A 21064-nucleotide genomic window follows, 5' to 3' on the forward strand; every position below is an offset into this window, starting at 1 on the left:
CTGAGGCACGAGCAGACTCACTGTAGAAGTACACTACAAGTCCGCAGCCACCCACATACCAATACACATCCTCGTCGGTGTTTCTGTGGTTAAAATGCAAAAACTCAAGTGCCCGCCTGCCAACACTCAGTCACATGTTCTCGGCTGCTGAGGGCAAAAGTGAAGTAGACGCTCGCACACGTGCGTTAATACAGCCTTGGTTTTAGTTGTTATGGAAGAATCACTTCTGCTCTCGGCTTCTCTGTTATGAGTCAGAGCGCAGAAAGAAAACCCCTGATAACAACTAGAACTTGTTCCTACACACTCAGCAGTGCATAGACTGCAAATGGAGATAATGGCCGCATACATACTTCAACGCATAATGGAGGATAATGTTCACGTATTCATGAAAGTCATGTATTTATGCAAACTTGCACCCTGGAGCATAAAGTCAAAACGACATTTTTAACGTTTCTAAATAATGGCCCTAACAGCGTGAGAGGATTTAAAATTCGGATTAGAATCTGCTGAAATCCTTTTTGAGATTTTAACAAATTTAGAAAATCTAACTGCATCGTTTAAGGGAAGAGAACCCACTACCCTTCACTTCTACCTGAACAGACCAGAATCTTTTGAGAATTACACAGGCTTCTAAGCAATTGGTGTAATTAAATATCAATATTTTCTAAAGGGAAGTTTCACTGAAAGCAAGCAAAACGGTTACAGTTTCATTTTAATTTCACAAACCGTTTCAACTCCAACCACACATGCTACCAATGTGGACGTTTAACTGATCAGATGGCAGCGAAACTGAAACGTATGGACAGAAGTAAATGTTATTGTTATCAATTTAAAAGGGCTAATTTCATCATCTAAATGTGCTTATTCATGCAACTTGAATTATTCTGTGTTGTGTTATTGTGTGTTATTGCCCAATCAAAAACACACAATAAAACTAGATCAACTAATTCTAGTTGTAAAAGAATACAATGTTTAAAGGTGCAAATACCAAAAATGCTGTTGGCATGTATTTTTTGTATCAAAATTTCTACTTAAATGATCACATGAAGGTTAAATCGTGGAAGTGGCAGAAGTTCATTTACACAAGTTTCCTGAAGCAAATTTGTCTTTCTATCTTGTACAACCACAACACAGCACTTATCGCGGTCATCTTTGTACAGGTCAAATGCTCACCATGGCGACAAGACTGAGTCGCTGTTGCTTGTTACGACACTAGAGTTCTGGCGTCAGCTGATCTGTGCTGCTGATGGTTGTCGGTTGCATAGTAATCCCTGTTATCACATGACCCAGAGGTCACGCAGCTACCTCGGGTCAAGTGGTCCTTGACAGACGATGGGGCTTGCGTGTCATGATGTGTGATGTTTGACTATATATGAATTTATTATGGGTTACATTCTAGGACAGAAAGGTGGAGGTCAAGAGTTCAGAAGGTTCTGATTCAGTCCATGACTTCCTTCAGTTTCTCAATAGTTATTTTGAAATTTGGCCTTTTAGCTCATTATTAATTGAATCACTTATACATGCAACAAATGATTTTTAGAATTTGTTTTCTTATGGATAAACTAGATACTACTTTACACTGTCTTTTATAGAAAATAGGTATTTTTTTTGTACTAAGGTAAGGTAAAAAAAACTTTATTGATCCCTCAGGAGGTCTCCTTTGGGAAATTGTTTTTTTTACAATAGCCAGCAAAACTGTGTACTGTGTACATATAAAATATGTTCATAAATGGGAGCTACTGGCATAGGTTTCCAACAGAGGAGGATAAAAACACAAACCAAGGCGAGGGGATGGAATGCAGCAGAGGTACTATCAGTCGACACAGATGGGAGGATTTTGGATGGGATTTAAATAAACGCCTAGAGGGGAGAGAACCGAGCAAGATGAGAGACCGTCTGAGTAGATGGTCTTCTGCTGGACAGCTGGTGAAAGGAGAGACGATGTTGCTTAACTTTGATAGCATCTTGCTGTGTCATACTTCCACTGCAGAAAACAAAAAAAAGAGGAACAGCAACTTGCAGCGTTGACAGGCTTCTTCATTAGAAAATGCCTGAGACATACGGCCACTTATCTATAGACATAGCTTTGAAGCTGAGCTAAAAACGGAAAGACTGAAGTCCAGTGTCTCCAGAAAATCCATCAGCTGATGACGGCTCTGTTGTTTCTGCCTCACTCCAGTTTTTGATCTATTACTGGCTCGCTTTTAAAATTTCAACAGAAAGAGAAGAAGACACTGGAGGGACAGTTTTAAATGGTTTATTTTCAGCAGTGAACTTTGGATGCTGATGCATTTGGGAACACATCCGTGTCTAACAGTCAAGACACGATAACTAAAAAGCAGAAGTATCACTTGAGCTGTATGGCAAACAATACAATCACTGCTTTTTTACTCACATGTCATCCCAGGAGAACAATTGTTCTAATGGTGCTGTAGCTCTGCTACCACATAAAAATAGAATTACAACAGATATGTAACTGATGATGTACAGGTAGTTGATTTGTGAATGTTAGATGAGCAACATCTAATCTTTCTATGTCGCCTTAAGTCTTCCTTTATCAAGGAACTTTGAATTTTGAAGTTCCATTCAAGTCGTATTGATACTACAAGCCGGGTTTACCACCAAACTCTTATTTCTTCAGTTTCCGCTTTCCATTTTTGACCTGATTCAATTATAACACGAGGTATAAGTAAAAACGGATTTCAATTAATGTATTTTTGCTTTCTCACTTGTTATCTATAACGTGCACTTCCATTACTCTAAGAAATATCTGACACGCTTAAAAGGCAACAACTTCTCAATGTAGGATTTTTTGTTGGTTTAACCTGAAGGAAAATTGGTAAATAAAACACTTCTGATCCATTAATAACCCAACAAACCAAACAAACAAAACCAGAGCAGTACATGTTGGTAAATAATGCCTACTAACTGGTACTGTATTTCTTCTCTTCGTGTTTCTTTTGGTTGTTTCCCTGCAAAATACTACGTCATTAAACCGAAAGCTAAATGATGGAGCAGGTCATGCACACAATACAATACCATGGCATTAAATGGTGCTGCTGACACAAAGACACGTTCACATTGTCACCAAATGTGACCTCGATTATCTTCAATTGATAGTTGTGTCTGTGAGTCACAATCAATAAATAAGGAGCTTCCGCTACAGTTCAGAGCTGTATATCTCCGGGACTACGACAAGAAACATTAATCAACTAATTGTACGTCTGTAATGAATTGATATCCACGTTTTTCAATGTCAGCCTTGTTCTTGAACATGCTTGAATTAAAGGACGGTCACCAGTGCTGCACCCACAAAAAGGAAGGTGACTGGGAGGATCTCAAATAAATCCCAGGCAATGCATCATTTTATGCTTTGTTTCTTGCAGTTTTATCCAATATCTTTTTGTGTCAGGGTGGAAATCGATTTGTTTGTTTTTTTAAAGATAGAAAATTAAATTAACTAGAAGTCCAGTTTAGAGTTTCATCTGTAGTACTGGGGAATAGTTCGCCTCGCTGGAGTTTAGACGTCGATGTGACCAGCAAGCTAATCATGAGATAGCTTTAGGGGTCTCCTATATATACCAGAACATATTCTGTTCTGCTCCCGGCTGATTTCAAGACTTGACACCGTTTCTGTGATTGATGTCCCCCGCCATTTCTGCATGTTGGCTTCAATAGGTTAGAATAGCTTTATGACTCATTCTGCTTTCTTGGCAGGTAAACTGCACAGCAAAACATCAGATGCTCCGCTTCTGACTTCGCCGCTATCTTGTTGTCCTCTGGAGAGAATCCTCGACCAAAAATTGGGTTAAATAGTTCTGAAATTCTTTTCAGCCTCAATCTCTGCAAGGACAAGTGAAACAGTTTCTGTAGGATAGCAGTTACGCAACATTCGAAATGTGAGAACCTGAATCCCGATGTTGTGAGCTGGGAGCGTTTAGTATTGAATCTGGCTGTCGATCTTATTGAATTTATAACAGCATTTAAGTGTCTGGACTTATTGGATAATACAAAATTGAATTCATTCTTTATAAGCTTAAAATACTATTTATTAGTATAAAAATGTTTCTTTTTTTCTTTGCATTTTCATGTTTGGTTGAGAACAGGTGCTGGCAATTAAATTTCCATTAAATACTCTCAATGTTGTGAGGATCAAAACCGGGGTTCAAAAGAAGGGACAACGAAAAAAGGGCTTTAATATATTCGGGAATCCAAAAAAAATTATAGTTGTCATTTGATTGTATGTTTCTTTTTATTTTGACAGAAAAGGAAAAATACTAAAACAAAGTACTTCAATGTGAAACTAGTAATAAATGGTATAAAAAGATGTTATAGTTTTATGGGCTGCAAAAACACACAAGGTCCGCATGTGGCCCTGGGCCGCACTTTTCAAGGCGGTTCTTTCAAAGTTTTGAGTCTGAAGAAAAGGGACTTTAAGAAATATTGTAATCTGGAATAGGTTATTTATGGGTACGTTGGTTATGGAGTCGTGGAGGGGAATTGTTGAAGAACATTTGTAGGTCTGGAGATAATAAAGAGGTTTATTAAGAGCTTATTAGACGAGGACTATGAGGAATAAAGGAGAAACCATTTAGAAAAAGAGCAGCATCATGAACAAACACGATCTTTTTATCCTTCTGTTTGTTCTTCTATTATATATATTCATATATCTGAAGAAATGATATCGCACCAAAGTGCCCTGAAACAAAAATCTTATATTCATATATATATATATACATTTTTAGAATCGACACTTGTGTTTGGATGTACCCTTCATGACATGTTCTGTCAAACTCTTTTACATTCCGAACAGAGGCTGTTGTGTTGAAGGAGGACGAGCTTGACTGCGTGCAGACTAATCAATGTGATGAGATGTTAATGAGTTTTGGAGGAAGGCAGAAAAAGGTAACAGCCTTTTCTGTCAGCAACACAAGCAGCCATTGATCTCCATTACTGAGATGGTGAGCTTGTTTAATGGAGGAGATGCTTTTAGGAACGGGTTCAGGTCTTCCACACACTCAGCGGGCTGCGCCTGCGAAGGTTTATTAAAGCAATTTATCGAGGTTGAGATTATTGAACGAGCACAGGTGGGGGGTCTGTCTGTGGGCTTTGACATGTCAAGTGGGAATGACATGTCAAGGTCACACCTCATGAAGAGCTGTTGTCAAGGAAACCGTAGGCACCATCCCTTAAGCCCACCCTTTCTCTGTCGGCGAGAATAATGAACACCGCAGAACCGTTAAAAGGGGTGTTGATGTTGTAGACCATGATTGTTGGGTAAGGTGTCGTCATGGAGGTTTTTTTAATGCCTCAATTTGAGTTGTGATGTCACAATTCCCAGTTTGACCTTCATATAGATACATAGACAAATAGTTTAGAAAGCGGACAACATGCTAGTTAATCAAGAAATAGACAATTATGTCTTCTGATGGCCTTTATAAACCCATTTGTGGCCAAATCCCAAAAACTGTCAATGTGATACAGACTTATTTTGTGTTTGGCCCAACTGTATTCTGAGAGGCACAGCTATCATAACGTGAGTCACTGGTTAGATCAGGCTGTTGAGGCTAAATGAGGATTCTGACACCCCTGAACAAAAACAACCACATCACGGTCCAGAAAATCAGTTGATTTAAGAGCGGCTGAGGAGGTCTGGCATCTTAAAGAGACTCTAATCCTACACCGGGCCATACTTGTTGCAGGAGTGGCTAACAAATTATTGTCAACAAATCTATTGTTAGATGCCTGGACGTTTATCAATCACACTTGAAGAGTACATAAAGTACTGCAACAATTAAAGCGCTTATATTAACCTCTTTTACACGGATGACCAGATGTCAAAGTGTGCCTGGAATAGCCACAAATGTTCTTTTTGTGAAGGCTGTAGACGCTCACGGATTATGAATCCACTTGTCAGAACATATGGAGCAATTATGTGTCTCCTTGTGTACCGACATGTGGTGCTGTGTGTGTCACATTTGACAGATGAGTTGTCATGTCTCCGGAGACTGACCTTTACTGAATGTCACAGGTCAGTCTTCCCACGGACATTATTGAGCCACTCTCCATCCGCTCCCGCGTTCGATCGACCCGTCACTTCTTCTCTAAACAAACAAATGAATAAAAGGGCGAGAAAAGGCTGAGGAAACTTTTCTTAGCTTAGCGTGTGCGTTTATTATTTAGTTAGAGGTGAGCCGTGAAAGACAAACACATCAATGTATCGCGATGATTTCCAGAGTAAAATGATCTCAAAGCCTACCTGCATTTCTAGGAACCGTTCTGTATTTCTTGTAGAGCGATTTCGACATTGGTGCTGGTTCTCTGTTGAGTTGTTTATGTTCTCCTTGTGTTGCGTCCTCTGGTTTCCTCCCACAGTCAAACATACGGCGGTTAATCGAGCACTTTAATTGTCCGTAGGTGTGAGCGAGCGCTTGTTCGTCTCCGTGTGCCCACCACCTCTGGACCCGAGCCGCTTTGGAAAGGCTCCAATCCTGTCCGAGGGAATCCAATTTAATGAATGAATGAATATATTATGTGATATGATGTACAATCAAATTACAACTTTAGCTTTACAGTGTCCTTTTCTCAAGATGTCCCATCATATTAAGTCACCTTTCTGTCGTCACTCCTTTTGTTGGCACACACAACATTGGCCTGTTAGGAGGATTTTAGGTTTTGAACAGGCTTTGAACGTCGTGTTAACCTGACCCACTGTTGAGTTATATCTTTCCCATGAAAGAATTCAACAACATCTTATAAATGAAACAAATGGAAGTATCAGTCCTGAAGTTTTAAAAACAAGTGTAAATGTAGCTGGTTGAACTACTAATCTCCACACACTGGAGCTCGAGGTCCACTTATAGCTGGTTTGTCATGTTCCCTCTAAATTATATATGGCATTTACTCTAGTCAACATTTCCACTGATGGCTCCCCTGGAAATCTTTTTCACTTACTTGCCAATCAGGATCAATGTAATGATGTCGAGAAGAAAAAAGTGGGAAAAGAAAAAATTTGAGCTACTTGGTCGTTGTGTTATTTAATAGTTTTACTCACACTTTGAGTCCTGGTGCTTGTTAAGTCCACTTGCAGTTGAGGGTCTATCATGGACCATAGAAAAGAATTTCTCAGTTAAGTTCAGTCCTGCCAATGCTCCTGATCTTTACGCAGCTATTGGTGGCTCTAAAGATTCTAGAGGTTCTAAACACTGGAGAAGAAAAATAAATCTTCAAGTAACATTTAATTAAATCACAATATTTAAGACAGATCTTTAATACAAACATCATGATTTGACTACTTTCAATAGATGAAATGAACAAAACAACAACAAAGATGGCATCTTGTTTTAACATAATTTTACAGTAAACGGATGATTGTTTTAATGTGTAATTTACTTTGACACATGAAAGCACTCAAAACATTAGTAACAAAAACCAGCTCGCATTCACCCACTTTTAACACCAAGCATTCCAATTTCAAACAACCAAAGACAAATTGGTTTGTTGTTCTGCTCATATTTGTGTGGATTTGAAACCCCCGCTCGTATAATTATATGGCTTCAATCTGAGCGAGCAAGGTTTGTAATTATGTCTGCCTGCATCTGCAGTTCACCACACAGCTGAATTCATGTTGTTGTTTTTCTATAATTATTCCTCGTCGTGTCTTTTGTGGCACTCGATCACGGTGTGTGGCAGAGAAGAGACAAACTGCAGTATATGTTTGTTTTACAGCTCTGGCCTTTGCCCTCTGATTCCATGCACTCACAAAAGCACGACACAGTTCCTGCAGGAGTTTTTCAAATTTGATTCTAGGATTCTGATTTTATATAAGAAGAATGCAGACTTAATCTGGTTAGGTGTGTATTCTCAGCACCAACATGATTATGGTTCAACTCTCCCTGGTACCTGCTTCTTGCTCACGACACCCGCCTAGCTATTTGCTGTAATGAGGGGAAATTTAAAGTAAGCACATGAGGAAATAAGTTTTCCAGGGAGATACGATCTTTACTTCACCCAATCGAAAACATTTTCAGGAAGAGCTGCTACTTTAAAACGAGTTTACAGATAACAGGATTGGTGCATCTCTACAGCTTAACTTGATCAGTAGCTCAGACTACTTGAGAATGTTTATCAAACAATGTTTTTATTACAGCGGCCTTGCTTTAAAATGTTCTACACCTCCATATCAGTTTGATCCGGTAGTCTGAGTCTTGTCACTGTGATCCAGCAGGTGTAAGCACAAACTGCACTCAGCTGCTCCTTCTATCAGAGCACGAATTGATTTGATTTTGTTCCCGGGATCAGCTTTTCCGGCAGCCCTTTGATCACGATCAGAAAGACTGTGGATGGAGAGCAGACTTCAGTGCTATGAGCAGACCTTAGTCTTTCTAGGAGGCAGCACTATTGTCGGTGGATTTATACCATAAAAGGTTGTTCTGGTAAAAAAAATCGTCATCTTCTTAAAATCATTTGCCTCAGATTTCCTCATTCGGTCTATAATTCTAGAGGTTATCTGTGAACGTGTATTGGGATGAATTTCCATCTCTTTCCAGTTGTGTTAAGCCTAAGACTAAGACTCCCTTCCCACGACGGTGGTAAAATACTGGTGGTTTCCTGCTCTTCGGACATGCCTAATGAGCTCGAGGTCCACTTATAGCTGGTTTGTCATGTTCCCACTAAATTATATATGCCATTTACTCCAGTCAACATTTCCACAGATCACTCCCCTGGAAATCTTTTTCACTTACTTGCCAATCAGGATCAATGTAATGAGGTCGAGAAGAAAAAAGTGGGATAAGACAATTTCGAGCTACTTGGTCGTTGTGTTATTTAATAGTTTTAATTACATCAATATTTCTTGACGGCTTTTTCTACATTATTCCGAGCCAGTCGCTTTCCCGCTGAATTCCATCTGCCAGCATCATCTCTGTCCCCTCATCACAGTTTCATCTTCTGTCCCTACCGTCTTCCCCCCTTTCCTGCTCATTTTCAATTGATCTCCTTCATTTTTTATACCAACAAACCTCTTTGTGTGTTCGGTTGTTGCTCCGCCTGCTCTCCTCCAGACCCCACTCCGCCCCCCCGCCATGCCTATTTTAGTGGTTTACGTTTTTCTTCTAAAGGAATACAGATGAATTATTGAGCAGATTGACCCCCAAGTGGTACAGAGTAGATGCTGTCGGTTCCCAGTGTGAAGCTTTACTAAATACTCCAGGGGCACTTGAAGTGGGTCTCATTGTTCCTACTATTGAGGGCCAGTCTTGTGTCTTCCCTGAAGTTTGCTGCCAGCTGGTAGTCATTCTTTTACTTCTTTTTTCACCTCGAAACTAATTCCGCAGCAAACCAACATGGCCGTTCTTCTTTCTTCTGCAGGTTATTCAACCTGACTCTGAAGAAGCTGATCATGCTGAAGGAGCTGGATAAAGACCTCACCTCTGTGGTCATCGCTGTCAAACTGCAGGTACTTGCTGTTCATACTTTTACATCTCATTAAAACAAGGATTCACCACATTTTATTTATGTTACGACCCACTACATTGAAGACTCTGTCATTAATGACTATTTTAAGTTGTAGCTTCTTGGCGAATGTTACAACTGCATAACAATATGGTACAAAAAGAAAAAAATGTTTTAAGGTCCATCTTAAACTAATAAATTGTTTATTTTTTAAGCATATCAATTTTTTTATTAACATTTGAATATATATATTTAAAAAATCAATGGCGAAAATGATAATCATCAAATATTTTTCTTCCTTTTTAAGATTAAAGCAATACTAGAGATTGAAAACATGTGTTTATGGCCCCCTCCCCTGTTAGAACAGTGTAATTGCATTGTAATGAAACAGGAAACTGCTCAATCCACACTGTCGCTTTCCTTAAGTGTATTTGTTGACAAAATGAGAGAGAACCTATTTTTGTGTTGGTTTTCTCCTCCTGGAAAGTACTCTCGCCATCATCATGGAAATGAACGGTGTAAACCAGTTTTAGGGGCACTTTGTGTTCAGGTGAAAGTTGTGTAGTTTATATAGATTTCAGCTACAGGAGCCATGACAAGATAAAACCAATCCTTGTAGAAGATATAAAGAAAAAACATTCAAATGTTGTGCGACTAGCTAAACCTTACATTTTGGTGTGATTTAACAACTACCATCGTCATTGTGTATGTTGAACACCGATCTTTGTTATATGCAACAACCTTTCTCTTCTTCTATGTCTTCATCTTGACAATGCTTTTCGTCTCCAAGATCTCGTCAAACACACCCTTTTGTTCACCAGCTTCTTTCTCTCACACTTATCTCCCTGCATGTGGCTGATGAAAGCTCATTGTTTCCATCCTTCACTCCGGCTGGCTCATTATATTCCTATAATAGTCACACAATCAGCTTTATTCTTATGATATTATTGTTTTTTTCTCTCTCTCTCTCTCTCCTCGTGCTATTGTCTCCTCAGGGCTCCAAGCGGATCTTACGCTCCAACGAAATTCTTCTGTCATCCGCTGGTCTGACAGAGACCGACCTACAGCTCACCTTTTCCCTGCAGGTAAACACGTCAGCAAGAATTGAATCAGCCAACATTTACAAACTGTCGCGTGTGAATAAAATACATAACTCTCAGACGGTTCATAAAATTCATAGTCATCCTTTCTCTATCTTAAATCATTCTTTACGACTTCCATGTTTCTGAATTGCGTTCAGTGGATCTCCCTGAGTCCAGCGCGCTGAGCGAGACATTATGTATTCAACTTTGAACAGTGAGGATGGAGCTGCAGAGAAAACCATTGTTGCTGCAGTCACTTCAGATTCCTTGCTAAAGAGCAAAGGGCTGCGTCATGGTTCACATTTGAATGTGATGCATTAGGGCGGGTGAGAGGGACCAGTGGGTTACAGCAACCAAGGAAGTTTAGCCTGTTAATTGTTGGAGGTCATCCTTCACATCATGGTGTCTCTGTTATTACAGTATCCCCACTTTCTCAAGAGGGACGCCAACAAACTACAGATTATGCTGCAGAGGAGAAAACGATACAAGAATCGCACAATCCTGGGCTACAAGACGCTGGCGTTAGGACTTATCAACATGGCAGAGGTGAGATCTTGATGTGTTTCTATCTGTTATATTTTTGTTTTGATCTTTTAATTGAATATTTAGTGTCTTCTATGAAAAGTGCTAGAATACATTTTGTTTTTTTTATTCATAAATATAAACAATCTTGCTCTCACTTATTCACCCACTATATCTCCCCACTTCTTATTACTTCTCTTGTTAAACATCAGCATCTTTGCCTCCACTTCTCAACTGCCGGCTCCTAATCTCAGGAACATGTAGTGACGGCAGAGGACAGGAATTTAGCATATTGTGTGAGAGGGAGACTTGGTCCTTCTCAAAAAAACAAATGAATAAATGGTTTCCATCTCTGTATTTTTCAGGGTATATCATTTTATGTATTCATCCTACTGCCTTATGACCACTAGTGCTAAGAGGAGGCAGGGATGAAATTTAGTATTAAAATGATCCTTGATAAACAATGTAATTGTATTTTTTGTATTTTCACCCTGCCCTTAAAATGCTTATTTCAGAGTCTACTTTTCTTTGACTGTCCCAGCCTTTTATTTTCACGCAAGAACATAAATCAAAACATTAATTCATGCGGCCCCTTATCTCTTTCCTTTGTAAAGGATCCATGGAAATAGATTATGAATATAGACTGTCAATTCTAAATAATTATTTCTCACAACATTTTGAAGAACATCTACCCCACCTTTATATCAAATGTAAACAATTATTTCTGTTGGCTAAAACTTTGTAACATAATTTCATATAAGTTTAGGTGTGATAAGATGATGCTTCCTCTCTCTGTGAGGCACATCTCATTGAAGTAATGTGTCAGTTTGTACTTAAAAATGTAAAAAATGTCTTGACATTAGGAGATTAAATGTAAATGAAGGTTTGGAAACGATCTGTTACGCTTCATGAATTGAGCTGGTACTTCAGAGGATGTGGGTTAAGAACCTGGACGAATGAGAGTCCGGGAGGAGATCTGGGCTCCAGCAGAAGGATTAAGTTGATGTCATGCCCGTTATTGTCTCCAACAAAGACTGAGGAAAATAATTAGAGCTGGTGGGTGTTAATGTGAAGCTGTTTCACATAGTGTTTCCTTTCTAATCTGGTGTCTGGAGTGAGAACCTCAGTCAACGGGTTTGAAAATATTAAACTGTTTATTAGATTAGCTTCTGCTTATCTAGCTAATATGAACTTCATCATTCTGCTCTATTCTGGATATTGACTTATATAACATTGACCATATAACAGGGTGTTATGATTGAAGGCTGTATTTGTGTTGTAAAGAAACATTAATCGGACCGGACTTCAACCAGGCGGTGACACATCCACCAATGAGGGCGCGAGCCAGTCAGAGCCAGTCAGAGCATCACTCTCTCCAGGCATTAGTCTCTTTTAAGCATTAGATCTATTACAACATCCTGCATATTTTCTTCCCCCTAAAACCTCTATTGGGTGCTGTTGCTGTGCTGGGTCTCACCCCCCACCAGCAACGTGTCCCTGAGTGGTCATCTGCTCTTCATTGGAAGTGACAGTGACCTTGGTCCAAACTCAATCAGGCAAGTGCACTTGAGAATCAAATGTAGATTTTGATCTCTGGCCTGGCGTTCTCTATCGGTCGCAGTAAATGTTCAGTAAATCATACATTCAATCTAATGCCCTCTCGTTTCTGAATCTCCTCACGTTTCACTGCTGTTCAAGTATATAAAGCTGTAATGAAAAGAACCAGGACTGGGAATGAACTTTTTCATCATTCCTGACATCCTGTCGAAATGATCAGATACTCATCGTCTTGACATGTGATTTATCATCTGGAATCTGGAATCTCAATTAATTGACTGTATAATTAACGGGGCAGAACATTAAGGTCATTTAAAATATCGGTAATAAAATGATAGTTGATGTCGACGTAATGAATCCACGACCCTGCACCCCTCCAGGTGATGCAGCACCCCAGCGAGGGAGCGCAGGTTCTTGGGCTCCACAGCCAGCTGAAGGACGCTTCTGTGCCTGTGGCGGAGATCAGAGTGTACTCTCTGTCCAGCCAGCCCATCGACCACGAGGGACCCAAAGCCAAGATGTCTGGTGAGAGAGAGATTTATTTTTAGATAAAGTTACCAAACATGCACTTATTAACACTTTTAGGACTCGTTTGTTTAGGTTTTATAGATCTATGTTTACAACGTGTTTATTAGATTTTTGTTCCCATTACGGTTACATACTTGATATCAATGTGTTGTATCTTTTAAACTTTACTGTGAGTTTTGTGTAATAACATTTTTTTGTAATCTTAGAACTGTTTAATATACTTACAGTAATACACTCTTCCTAGCCAATCTGTTGTTTTTTAGTCTGTGTGGTATGACTGAGCAATCTGGGCGTTCTTACTCTAACTAGCCTATTGAATTAAATAAAATCTCTCTTTTACTTATATTCTAACTAAATAAAAACTTTCCTACTTCTCACTCCCTCTCAGTGAATGCATTGCAGAAATGACTAAGTTGTTTGTTCATAGCTCTGATCGAGTTGTTTGTCATTAAAAAAATACCTTTGCAGGTTTTCAAGTAGCCATTGTAAGAAGTATAATAAAAGTTTTTTTTCCATCAGATCGGTCTCCGGACATCGACAACTACTCTGAAGAGGAGGAAGAAAGCTACTCCTCGGAACAAGAGGGCAGCGACGACCCCATCCACGGACAGGTATGCTGAGACGGTTGTGGCACAACCTCCTCTAGGTAACAAATGGTCGTATGATTTGATCGTTCTGGTTCATGTTCAGCACTGACAGAAGGCAGTGATGATGATGATGGACAGATGGCTCCTCAGACTGCCAAATAGGCCTCACCGATTTTTTGGCAAACGCCATGTAAGATTGTGAAAGTGTTTTCAGTCCTAACCCCACACTTTATAATAAGAAGTTTACAAATAACTCCTTTAAAGCTTGCAGCTACTCGACCACTAGTTTACAGGCAAGTTGCGTGTACACATCGGCTTGTGTCTTTTCATCATGTCACCCACTCTTCTGAGCGAGAGAGCGGGTGGCTGCACGCCGGGGATGCGAGAGTAATCGGCGCCCAACCGTGCGAGAGATTGGAGCAGAAGGTGAAGGGAGCAGGCAGACAGTTGGGAGAAATAAGACACGGCCCTTTTGGAGTCTGCATTGAGGCGAGTGGAAGGAGAGGGCGGTTGTTGGAAGAGGAGGAAGAGGAGGAAGAGGAGTGGGAGATGTGTATCGTGAAAATGGCAGGAATCGTAAAGTCCTCTTAGGCGCTGTGGTGCTGTCAAATAGACCAACAGTGACAAGTAGAGGTACACCGTTCTAAAATAGGCCATTCATTTAAGGTGCACCTTATTATCCGGTGCGCTTAATAGTGCAGAAAATACGGTAGTTTTGAACATATTGACATGGCCAGAGGGTTTCAAAATCTATCGAGGAGAAGTGTTGGAATCCAAAAGGTTTGATTTGAAGGTGGAATAGAAATCACACCCTTCTTATTTGAAGCATCTCTTTATTGGTTCAGATTGATTTTGTCTCAAAATGTTCTGTCTTGTCTCACGCTCTGCTTCAGCTTTTTAAATGAAGGACATTCTGAGGTCTTACGAGATTGAACTGTGCTAAAAATAAATGGTCGGGTTGACGATCAATGATGCCTCTTTTTAATAAATCTCTTCAGATAACAGACACCGTAGAATCACAATAACTCTTGTTTGTTCTTGAAGTACCTCTTCGACGAGGAGGACGAGGTGAGGAAGAAGAAGCCGAGACGGAAGCTTCCTTCCAACGCAGCCATTACCAGGGTAAGAAGCTGTGCCAGTCATCCCAAACAAGACCTGTCATGTCTGCCACAGAAGCAAACTGCCTTCATGAATAATTTATTTCAGGTTTAAATATCTACTCGCTGTAGGTTATTTTCCCTCGTACAACACGAGTGGAAGTCAATGTCATCTTCTCTGCGAGGACGGAAATATCGCACTTCAAATCTGCGTTTGTGTGAGAAGTGGCGCAGCAGGTGTTTGTCTCAGCAGGTGACTAATGAAGACCTGTTGAGCTCTCCATGAGGCGGCTCGCCGTCACCCAAACACATCACCTGCTGTCTCTGACACACAGGTTAAAGAAGCCGCATACACCGCGACACGATTGGAACTATTTCACTTTTACCCGGATGATTTTCATCCCATCATTGCTCCTCCCATCTTGATCAGCTAAATATAGAATTTAACAGTTTATTAAATGTACTGTTGTCTACACCAAATACAATATAAAAGAACATAATGTACCAAATTGAAAGGAAACACACTGAAGATGAAGGTTAAAATTTAAAGTTCCCTCATTATCGTTTTACTACTTGTTGAAGGAATCAAGTTCATTAAGGTTTTTTTTTAAAATGGACCAAATCATTCGCTCTATATTGCTAATGCCAAACCACTAGCTTAGCTAGTTGATAACAATGCTAGCTGGAGTCATTCTTACGTGGAATTTACTACTCTCTAAACGTTTTTTTTTATATATTTTAAAGACTATAATTAAATTTATGTGAATTCTTTAAAAAATATATATATTTTATTCCTTATATCAAATTTAGGGGATATTTATTTTTTTCATGTACTTAACATCATGTCTTAAATTGAGTACATTTTATCCACTACTGGGTGTTTTAAAAAAACAAACTTCAATCTTTTGTCTTATATACAGTAAATTTCCAAAAAGAGGTTGTCCATGATGATTAAAAAAACCCAATTAAAGTGAAAATAGAAATGAGTTTGTAAAAATGATGCATCTATTCCAAACTATCAGCAAAGTGATTACGATGTGACTCTGACACTCCTGTCTCCCCACAGAAGTCATTAGAGAGAACTCGCATCCCTGGTGTGAAAATGCTCAGTTTTTATTAACCGCTGTTGTTCAGAGCCATCAGGCGTGAAACGCGAAAACACTTTTCACATCCGTCTTCATCCGGCAACGCCGAGGCACACAATATAATCATCAATCAGCCCAGAACCTCACACTGTCACTTTTCTGTCTCCCCAGCAACCCAACATCAAGCAGAAGTTTGTCGCCTTGCTCAAGAGGTTTAAAGTCACGGATGAGGTAGGAGACTTGTATTTCTCCAGTGTGTCAACAAAGATGCATCTGGTTCTTAAAAATACCCGGTCATTGCTGATGAAAAGAAGAATTGTGTTAACTCTGCTCCGACTTAAACACCTCGTCATTATCTTGTTTTTTTTCTGTCAAATATTGTTTTCAAATATCATGTGCACGGTCTGAGATATTATCCTCACAGTCACGTCTTCAGGGAGATAAGTCAGGAAATATGATTTTGGTTACTTTCAAATTAGCCCAGGAAGTTCCATAATTATATCTTGCAGCTCACATGATGCCTATAATGTATGAATGCATGAAAAGATAACAAACATAATTAAATTAACTGTGATATGATTTGTGAAAAAAACAGGTAGGAAGTTTATTAAGGGGTATTGTGGCCTAAAAGCTAAAAGGATCCAGAAAAAACTGCAGGTACATTTTTAGTCTGGTGTTTACAGGAAAACAATTTCATCCATGTACTTGTTGAATAGATTAATCATTTTCTATGTTTGATTTTGTTGAATTATTTATATCTAAGAACAAAAAAGATTTTAAGGAATATATATATGATATATGATTCAAATGGAGAAAATTACAATAGTTTCTCATTATTATATCTCGGAGAATAAAATGCATTCAAATAGCAAGATAACTTAAGCAAATAATAAAGACCTTCCTTCTTATTTAACCCCCTAAAAAACAAAACAGTATTATATTTAACGATAAAGAAAAATACACAAAGCGTGAAGAGTTTGTCATTTTGTTTAGACATTGTGGTCTTCACCGCAGTAGATGAAGCTCCACAGCCACTTCTTTGGTAACGTCTTACTCCGGTCTTGATTCATCAACCTCAAAGTCCAAGATGATTATTCTGTTCAGGAAGCCATGATGGCAGATAATGACGGCCCCCATCGGTGTCATAAACAGTTACAGGCCATCATCGTGATTGATCTCTCTGTAGGAGGAAGAAGCTGCCAGGAGGTTCAGATAACGGAGGAGATGAACTGCTGAACTAGATTAAACTTCAGTCGGTTAATTTTGTGTCACATTAAATCAAAGTGACAGATGGGAATTAGTTTATTGTGATACTTTTTATATTTCCGACTAGAATCTCTCACAAAACTCTAAATACATTTTATTTATAGGTTCCCATCATTTTTTCTTCTGCTTTACTGAAATGGTTTTAAACCGTGTTCATAGCTTCTTTTAAGCTGAGCTGAGTTGTAGCTGGGATCTTATGTTTCCTCTCTGCCTTGCTCAAAGGTGGGCTTCGGTCTGGAGCATGTGTCCAGGGAGCAGATCCAGGAAGTGGAGGAAGACTTGGACGAGCTGTATGACAGCCTGGAGATGTACAACCCCAGTGATAGTGGGCCTGAGATGGAAGAGACCGACAGCATCCTGAGCACACCAAAGCCTAAACTGAGGTGACAAGACACTCCTGAATGAACACACTGAACCTGGGACCATGACATAAAGATGGGAATTAAAGTCCTGATTATCCAATGACATATTAATTAAGTGTTTTTATTAGCCAACTAATTATGAAAAGTATTAACAAATTAGAGACTTTAACTGCCGAGCAAACCACTGAGCACAGACTGATGCCTGCTTTTCTACTGAGTTGGCTCCCGAGAGTGTTCTGACAAACAGCTGAATAAAGCAAGTGATGAAAATGTAATGTATCGAGTTCAGGAAGGGAAAGTCTCGTCTTGTGCATGCACTTGCTTGGATATTCCAGATTATTCTGCCACTGAAATGCAAATACAACACACTCCTGCAAACACACAAACACACAGTAGACATGGAGCCAAGTCCAAATAACAACATATACAAACAAGAAGTGACAATGCGTGTCAAAAATGTGAGCAAGTGAACCTTTATATCCCATTTTATACTATATATTAATCCTGATTGACAAGCTTTTATGTGTCAATGTAACTCAACAGAGCTGCAGCTGGACCGAAAATAGCTTTTGTTTTAAAATGTCTTTGTGAAATATTTCTGTCATTCTATTCATCTCTGTAAGTTAATGTTGCTTGTTTCCATCACTCGCCAGCAGTGATTACAGGTGATAATAAATCGTGTTGTCCATGTGTTCAGGCCTTTCTTTGAGGGAATGTCGCAGTCCAGTTCACAGACCGAGATCGGCAGTCTGAACAGCAAAGGCAGTTTGGGCCGGGACACGTTCAGCCCTGTGAGTAACTTTTGAATGAAGCCTCAGCTGCAACATCTACTGTTTAAAGAATATTTTTCTTTGTGGATTGTATTTGTGAGACTGGCTGCTTAACTCTTTTAGATGCGTATGATTGAGAAAGTCATTTTTTCAGGGAGCAAAACATTTCAATAAGTGAATCATTTATACATGTAAAATTGTGATCTTGATATGTAAACATGTCAGTGCAACTATACACTAAACACTGCAACTCAACATTTAGCTTTTTAGTATAAAAATGACCGTCCTTGATACTGAAGAACAAGAAGCAGATGTAGAACCTTTTGTTTGACATCATTTGCAGGACTTGTTAAAAAGAACAAGATTTTAAAAGAAAAGCACTTGGATAACTTAGACCTTTGTATGGCCACTTTATGTATTTTTGTCATCTGACACGTTATTCATAACATTTTCATAACATTATTTAATATATGACAATATTAATACATTGACCAATCCTGCAAAGGGCTTGCTGGATCCGGATGGTAATTTAAAACAACACAAAATGTATCAATCCAAACTTATCAACACTGTTGATCCATTTTTCTGTTATTTTGATGACAAAAAGATAAACAGAGACAAATCACTTTCTTGGCAGCAGTTAGTATTGAACGAGGAGCATTAAAATTGTGGCTACAAAGTAAAACTCCACTCAGAATTTCGATTCATTAAATTTAGGTCAAATACTGCTGGAATGTCTTGAACACCAAATCATTTGGACTTTTTAAAGAGTTTCTCTTTGATCACATCATCTCCTGGAGAGTAAAAAGTTGTGGAAATGTATCTATAGTTAACATTGAAACATTTTTAAAACTAAAAGAGAAAATGCCTTCATCAGAAAATCTCCTCTCTTGAATATGCCTCCCTAGAAACAGTATTAATACACAAAATAAGAATAGAAACATGCAACCAACCACCATAGAAGGCGTCTTGAATCAAGATTTGTGAAACTGAAAGAATCCCTTCTGTCCAGCATGGAGAGCAACCAACACTGGAGAAGATGAAACCTTCTCGCAGTCGCAACCTGGACGAGGCCTTGTCTGAAACGGACACCCTGGTATGAGTCAGCGGCTGCTGGAGAAAGAGCTGTTTTAAGGGTTTTAAAGTTATTGACGACCTTTGTGTTCAGGAGCTGACAGACCAGGAGCTGTTTGCTGAGGTCGGACCCTGCATCACCGTCTCCGTGGCAGAGAAGCCCAGAACTCCCATGAAGAGCAGTAAAAGTGAAGCCCAGCCAATGTCGTCTCCAAGGTAGAAATGATGGTTTGAACGAAATTAAATACAAATGTTGATGTTATTTTGTTGTCGAGCAGTCCATGTGTTTATTTCTTGGTTTTTAGCCTCACCAGCTAAAAAGAGTTTGTGTCACGAAGGATCTTAACTTGTGCTTCCAGGTTAGACGGTGGTCACACGCCGAGACTGAAGCGCAGCAGCACCCCCATGAAGGAGCGACAACTGTCCAAACCTCTGAGTGAACGGACCAACAGCTCTGACTCTGAGAGATCGCCTGAGCTGGGCCACAGCACACCGGTACCAGCGCGCCGCTATTTAGCATTTTAAAGAACATGTTTCCATTCTCGACGCCATATTGTTAGCCCAGGCGCCGCTTTGTCTCGGCAAACAGAAAGTAATCAGCTTGTTGCAACATTGCACAGGGGGATTAATGTTTAAAAAAAACATGCTGTTGTCCGTCTTACACACACACACACACACACGCGCACGCACACGCACACGCACACGCACACACACACACACACGCATGCATACAAACAGACACGGGCTTCCTAATCCGAGTCGCCTGGAGCGCAGAAATGAATAATGTATGTCCCGCTGAGTCACCTGAAGAGTTACTCAATTGCTGTCGGCTGATTTTGTTCTTTGTGTGTGTGTGTGTAGGTCCTGAGGAAAGCGGTGTACGACCAGCTGAACCAGATCTTGCTGTCAGACTCGGCCCTGCCCGAGAGTCTCATTCTGGTCAACGGCACAGACTGGCAGGGGCAGGTAATTCTACCTGTCAATTAGGCGCGAGCACGAGTATAATACGATGCCACAGCAGATGTGTGTGTGTGTTGCAGTATGTGGTGGAGCAGCTGCAGGTACAGCGACACCCAGTGGTCTGTACGTGCTCGCAGGCTGAAATCCAGGCGGTTCTGTCTGCCGTGCTCACTCGGATACAGAAGTTGTGAGTTTTTTTTTGTTGTTTTTTTTTGTTGAAACACGTGCACCGCACACATGCACATCTCCAAACGCCACATGCTTCTGTGTTGTGACTCATATTCTTCCTCACTCAGCCTTAAGCTTTGCATTCTCTCCATTTATTTCCTACCCTTGACCTTTGTATTCAGTGGCTGCAGATGTCAGGCCTTTTTGTATAAATCTTATATTTTATTTCCAAGCACAACATCTCTGCTCTGATCACCACTGTGTCCTTCACGTTGATGAAAGGAGGATTTTAATAATGCATAACTCACAAATGTTACACAGCATCATTTGATCATTGGATACATTTGGACTTCTAGTTTAATGTGTAGTTTTATTATGTCTTTATTTACTTCGTGTATATGTCACTGTATGTCACTGTGTTCTATCTTTTGTATGAATTTATCAATCACTACATGAATAATTTGATTATATTCAAAGTTATACATCTTTTAGATTTTTGAGTCATGATTGTCACATTCATACAACATGATGTTTAACGTTTAGTGGTTTCATG

At 39.6% G+C, this 21064-nt stretch overlaps 1 protein-coding gene across 2 annotated transcripts in view; it reads left to right on the top strand.

The window, feature by feature from the left end:
• Positions 1-21064, top strand: part of pacs1b (phosphofurin acidic cluster sorting protein 1b) — a 41939-nt gene that overhangs the window by 14603 nt on the left and 6272 nt on the right. For both annotated transcript variants that reach the window (XM_087789566.1, XM_087789567.1), the window contains exons 2-15: positions 9370-9457; positions 10449-10538; positions 10956-11081; positions 12995-13139; positions 13662-13753; positions 14774-14851; positions 16083-16142; positions 17400-17560; positions 18237-18330; positions 19322-19405; positions 19478-19599; positions 19743-19878; positions 20245-20349; positions 20424-20530. In XM_087789566.1, the coding sequence (XP_087645692.1) occupies positions 9370-9457; positions 10449-10538; positions 10956-11081; positions 12995-13139; positions 13662-13753; positions 14774-14851; positions 16083-16142; positions 17400-17560; positions 18237-18330; positions 19322-19405; positions 19478-19599; positions 19743-19878; positions 20245-20349; positions 20424-20530 (1488 nt within the window). The remainder of the gene's footprint in view (positions 1-9369; positions 9458-10448; positions 10539-10955; positions 11082-12994; positions 13140-13661; positions 13754-14773; positions 14852-16082; positions 16143-17399; positions 17561-18236; positions 18331-19321; positions 19406-19477; positions 19600-19742; positions 19879-20244; positions 20350-20423; positions 20531-21064) is intronic.

The sequence above is a fragment of the Callionymus lyra genome, chromosome 4, assembly GCF_982586985.1.
Source record: "Callionymus lyra chromosome 4, fCalLyr1.hap1.1, whole genome shotgun sequence".
NCBI classification, from domain to species: Eukaryota; Metazoa; Chordata; class Actinopteri; order Syngnathiformes; family Callionymidae; genus Callionymus; species Callionymus lyra.